This window comes from Crocuta crocuta, unplaced genomic scaffold, assembly GCF_008692635.1.
Source record: "Crocuta crocuta isolate KB4526 unplaced genomic scaffold, BGI_CrCroc_1.0 scaffold2720, whole genome shotgun sequence".
In the NCBI taxonomy this organism is placed as follows: Eukaryota; Metazoa; Chordata; class Mammalia; order Carnivora; family Hyaenidae; genus Crocuta; species Crocuta crocuta.
Genome location: NW_027531055.1, coordinates 59,509 through 64,693, shown reverse-complemented (window position 1 = coordinate 64,693; position 5,185 = coordinate 59,509). Strand labels below are relative to the sequence as shown.

Here is a 5,185-nt window from a genome sequence, read left to right as displayed (position 1 = left end):
GATGCCGCTGACCTGGGGCACTCACGTTGTCCAGGGTGGTCTGGCTGACCGAGTAGTCCTCGATGCCCAGGACGCCCACCACCTGCTCCATCTTGCTGAACACCTGAGCCAGCGAGATGTGCTCCGACTGGAGCTGGTACTGCACCTTCGTGTGGTGACGCTCCTGGGGGGACACGGGGGTCAGAGGCCGCTCCCCGCGCCCCCGTGCCCTGCCCCTGGGGCCCCGCCCACCNGCAAGCCGCTCGCTCGGCTCCGCTCGGCTAGGCTCACCGGTTCTTCAGGTGCTGGATGCTGCCCAGACAGCGCAGGCGCCCGTTCACCATGATGGCGAGCCGCGTGCACAGCGCCTCGCACTCCTCCATGCTGCGGGCGGGGACGCACAGGCTGGCACCAGGGCCCCCGGGGCGCGCCATGTGCGCGGGAGTGGGGGCGAGCGCGGGAGTGGGGGCGAGCGCAGGGCGCACCTGTGTGACGTCAGCACCACCGAGCGCCCCGTCTTGATGAGGTCGAGGATGAGGTTCCAGAGGAAGCGCCGGGCCTTGGGGTCCATGCCGGTGGTCGGCTCATCCTGGGGGCNCCCAGCACACCAGGAAGATGAAGGCGGGGTACCCGATGAGCGCGATGGCTGTGGACAGCTTCCGCTTGTTGCCCCCGCTGTAGGTGCCCGCCNAAGGCCTCGCCCCCCGTCGTGCTCTCGTCGCCCGTCAGCATCTTGAAGGTGCTGGTCTTGCCCGCACCGTTCACGCCTAGGAGGCCAAAGCACTCGCCAGGACGCACGCCCAGGCACAAGCGATCCACAGCCAGGATGCGGCCGATCTTCCGGGACTTGTACACCTGGTGCGGGGNACAAGCCCCCGCTGGCCCCGCCCCCAGGCCTGGGCCCAGCCCCTACTGGGAACACCCCTCCTGTGCCCCTCCCGGGAAACATGCCCCCACACGAGTTCCGCCCTCTACCTGGGCTCCGCCCATGCCTGCGAACACGCCCCTCCCCGGGCCCGGGCCCCTCCCTGGGCCCCCGCCCCTCTCACAGGCCCAGGGCCCACCTTGGTCAGGTTCTCAATCTTGACCATGTCATTGTCAGCGTCCCCCCGCAGCACTCGCTGCCGCTCGCTGGCCACATCCACATCGTCCTCCACAGGCTTGGTAGACACTGGCATTCGCCTGGAGGGCGGCAGGGGGGGCAGACCCATCACCCAATGCTCCCCAGTTTGCTGCCCCGCGGCAGGGTGGGCGGTGCCCCGCCCGGCCACTGGCCCCACATGTCCCCGCACGCCCACTCACTGTGGCTGCCGCAGGAAGTTGTACTGGCACATGATGGTGAGGAAGAAGCCCACGAAGCCCTCGACCGTCATGGCCACCAGCCCCCTGGTGACAATGTCCCACTCGAACGGAGACTTCATCTTGTCGAACTGGCCTGTGGGGCAGCCGGCTCAGGGCCTGTGTCTGTGCCCCCCAGAGCCATGTCCCCCACGCCTGAAGCCTCAGCCTCCGGGCCAGGCCCGACCCCCTCAGGCACGGCCGCCCACCCCTGCTCACCGATCTTGGCGTAGTACTCATTGATGTACTCGTTGTACGCCATCTCCATGAGCCCGTGGCCCAGGTTGTAGTTGGGGAAGATGAGGAAGCAGCTTTTCAGGTAACTGTTGACAACCTTCAGGTCCTGGAGGGTGACAGGGGGTCACAAGCGTAGTCTTGGCCCTGCTGCCTGCCGCGCCTGGCCACCCCGCTGCCCCACCTTGTCATGCTCAAAGAGCTGCAGCAGGAACGTGGCCACCGTGGCCGTGATGCCAATGAAGAGGTTGATGACGATGAGAAACACGTAGGCGGAGCTGGGCACCTCGAACCAGAAGGAGGCCGGGTACATGATGGGGGTGATAGACCACCTGCGGGCAGGCGGGCNCACGGCGGGGAAGTTGGTGGGCGACGTGTAGGCCGGTAAGTCGAACACAAACAGGATGATGACACAGCAGGTGGCTGGGACCAGGTAGTTAAGCTGCCAGAGCGGGAGCGGCAGGTCAGGGCCCAGGAGCAGGGGTGAGGGGCCCAGGAGCAGGGAGTGGGGGGTCTGGGGCCAGAACCAGCGGGCCTGGCAGGAGACAGGGCCAGGGAAGGGCAGGGGTCTCGGGGTAAAGGGAACCCCCCTCAGCCATGCAGGAAGGGCACACCATGTCCCACACGTAGTTGGCCAGCCAGTAGATGACGGGGTTGCAGCCACTGACAAACTGCAGGTGCTTGGCCTTGGTAGACTTCTCGGCCACCAGGAAGACCACAAAGCTGGCTGGCACGAAGGACATGGCCACAATGATGAAGATGGCAATGACCACGTCTGTGCCCTGCAGCCTGGGGACGAGGCAGCCATCAGCCCTGCCCAGCACCCGCTCCCGCAGCACCCTCGTCCCCGCAGCGGCCCCCGTACGTACAGGTAATCCAGGGAGAGGCTGGCACTCGTCTTGTTCATGGGGTGGTTGGTGACGGTGATGCCTACAGACAGGGGAAGGCGGCCTCAGGGACCTGCTCCGTGCCCACCCCGCCCGGCCCCGCCCAGCCCGCCCCTCCCGGGCTCACCGTAGGCTGCCGGGTTGCCCTTGCTCCTGGGCAGGTTGGCGCGCAGGATAGCGTTGTTGAGGCTGTTGAGGTAGGTGGGCATGCTGTGGTAGCCCTTGTTGTTGTAGAAAACCTGGGAGGGGCACGGAAACACCCTAAGAGCACTGTGGGCTCCCGCAGACCCCGGCGACGGCTGGACGCTGCAGGGCCCGGGGCTGTGCCACTCACCTGAGCCGCCCTGCGCACCGCGATCTTCCGCAACATGGCAGGGGCCCGGGCACCAAACGAGGCAGGGATGGACTTCTGGACGTTGCCAAAGGTGATGGCCCCGTACCTGGGCAGGTAGGTAGAGGGGCGGTGAGGCCCAGCATGCAGTGGGTGGGCTGCCCCCTCGCCCACAGCTGGCACGCACCCCCCCTCCCCCTTCCCCAGCCCGGCTCACCGGTGCAGCCGGAAGCGGTCAGAGGTGAAGAGCAGGTACTCTGAGACGTTGTGGCCGGTGATGTCGGTCAGGATGTCTCCTGTGACCACCCGCATCTGGGGCGGGCGGCCCCCCACACCTCCCGGGCAGGAGAAGCCGGTGCCCTGCGCAGAGCAGGTGCAGCGGATAGGCTCCCGCACCAGGCGTGGCAGGGAGGGTGCCGACGTCCAGTTGTCTGCGGGTACAGAGGGTAATCGGTTTGGGTCCATGCCGTCCCGTGCCCCCTGCAGCCCGGCGGGCCCATACCTGGCCCGGAGGTGGGTGGCAGGGAGGCGTTCCAGGCCTGCAGTGGGTCCTCCTCTGGGGACACAGGGGAGTCGGAAGGAGCAGGTGAGGGTGGGGGCGGCACGAAGTTGGACAGCGGCACCCCCTGCGTGAAGGACTCCAGGCACATGCTGTCGAAGAACCTGGCGGCCAGCACCCGCGACTCGCCGCTGCTCAGGTTCAGCGTGGGCCNGGCTGCAGACTTCAGCACACAGGTGGCACCCACGCCCGACGGCAGCCGGAATGTGCTCACGAGCTGCTGCGGGCTGGCGTCCGGCGACAGTCGCAGTCTGCGGAAACCCACGGGGTGAGCCTAAACGGCGGGGAAGGAGTGCCCCCCACCTCCGCGCCCTCCCCCTGCCCCGTGCACCCCAGCTGCCCAGCGGACGGCCTCACCGGTCCTCCTGGCGCTCCTCATTGGCGTAGGGGATGAAGTTGCCGCGCGGCTGGGTGTAGTTGTGGTACTGGGAGGGTGACAGCACCAGCGGCGGCAGGTCACCTGGCGGGACGCACGGGGAAGCCGGCAGGTTCTGACTGCCTGCCGGCGGCCCCCAGGCCTCAGTCCCCTCTTCCCAATACCCACAAGGTCAGAGCTCGGGGTCCTGGCCCCGAGGAGGCCCGGGTCCCCAGCCAGACCCCAGTGTGACCGCAGGCCCAGGGCAGGCCATCCAGGAGCGGGAGGAGCCACGGCGCCACCGCAGCGGGCGCTCCGCCCACCCAGCCCCTGCCTGACCCAGCGGCCATACCAATCTCAGGGACGGAGAGGGCCACGGTCATGGCCACGCAGACAAAGAAGGCGGGGAGCAGGATCTGGGAGGACAGCGCCTTGGAGTTGCGGCGAGCACAGTGGAAACGCTTCACCAAGAGTCCGTGGAACTGGCGCACCTTCAGCCACCAGCCCTCCAGCTTGCGGCTGCCTTGGCCGACCCTCGTGAGGGCCTCTGCCTCCGCTTCTGCACAGGGAGTGGGGGCTGAGCGGGCGCCCCACGCCGCCCTCCCGAGACCCTGCCAGCCCCAGCCAGCCGCCCCCCACCTTGCAGGCTGACGCTGTCTGGGTCCTGCGCGTTGTCAAAGAGGGGGCGGTAGTCGCCATAGACATCTGCGTAGGTGGCTCCCTCGTCCCCACGGGCGGAGCCCACGGAGGACGCAGACTGCAGCGACACCTGTGACTGAGCCAGCTCTGTGCTCCGCGCCAGATCGCCAGCGTGCGCCTCCCCTGACGGGCCCTCGGCCGCTGGCAGCATGTCCTTCCTGGACTCCTTCACATCTGCCGTGGCGCACGGGCCAGGGAGGGGACAGGGGGGCTCAGACCTGTGTGCTACCCTCAGCCCCCATGCTCACCCACCCTCCCAAGACCCTCACCCCACCTCACCCTGGGGCGCCCCAATTCCCACCGCCACCCACCTACCAGGCTCCTCAGCCCAAAGCCGGCCTNCAGGGAGGGGACAGGGGGGCTCAGACCTGTGTGCTACCCTCAGCCCCCATGCTCACCCGCCCTCCCAAGACCCTCACCCCACCTCACCCTGGGGCGCCCCAATTCCCGCCGCCACCCACCTACCAGGCTCCTCAGCCCCAAAGCCGGCCCGGCAGGGAACCCTGGCGCCTTGTTCCCACCCAGAATCCTTAGTCCCCAGAGACAGGGTGAGCGCTGGGGGCCAGCGAAGGCCCGAGCTCAGGTGGGCGGGGCGGAGCACAGAGCGGCAGCTGCTCCCGGGGCTCCCACCTGCCTCACTGTTCTCCAGAGACTGGTCCTCCTCCGAGACCTTGAGGAACACCTCCTCCAGCGTGGTGTCCATCAGCCCGAAGCTGCTCAAGTGCAGCGTGTCCAGACTGCGCTCCAGATGCTGGGGAAGAGCGGAGAGTGACCACTGAGGCAGGGGCTGCCCCCTCCGCCCC

The 5,185-nt window shown here is 68.1% G+C and overlaps 1 protein-coding gene across 1 annotated transcript in view; it reads right to left on the bottom strand.

Moving 5' to 3' along the window:
* Positions 1–5,185, bottom strand: part of ABCA2 (ATP binding cassette subfamily A member 2) — a 25,078-nt gene that overhangs the window by 2,111 nt on the left and 17,782 nt on the right. Inside the window, 19 exon segments of the mRNA XM_077771003.1 lie at positions 19–209; positions 271–363; positions 465–586; positions 588–668; positions 670–834; positions 1,044–1,161; positions 1,282–1,414; positions 1,537–1,660; positions 1,736–1,993; positions 2,166–2,340; positions 2,421–2,481; positions 2,566–2,677; positions 2,773–2,878; positions 2,987–3,200; positions 3,272–3,579; positions 3,686–3,788; positions 4,036–4,242; positions 4,323–4,556; positions 5,013–5,133. Coding sequence (XP_077627129.1) covers positions 19–209; positions 271–363; positions 465–586; positions 588–668; positions 670–834; positions 1,044–1,161; positions 1,282–1,414; positions 1,537–1,660; positions 1,736–1,993; positions 2,166–2,340; positions 2,421–2,481; positions 2,566–2,677; positions 2,773–2,878; positions 2,987–3,200; positions 3,272–3,579; positions 3,686–3,788; positions 4,036–4,242; positions 4,323–4,556; positions 5,013–5,133 — 2,926 coding nt within the window.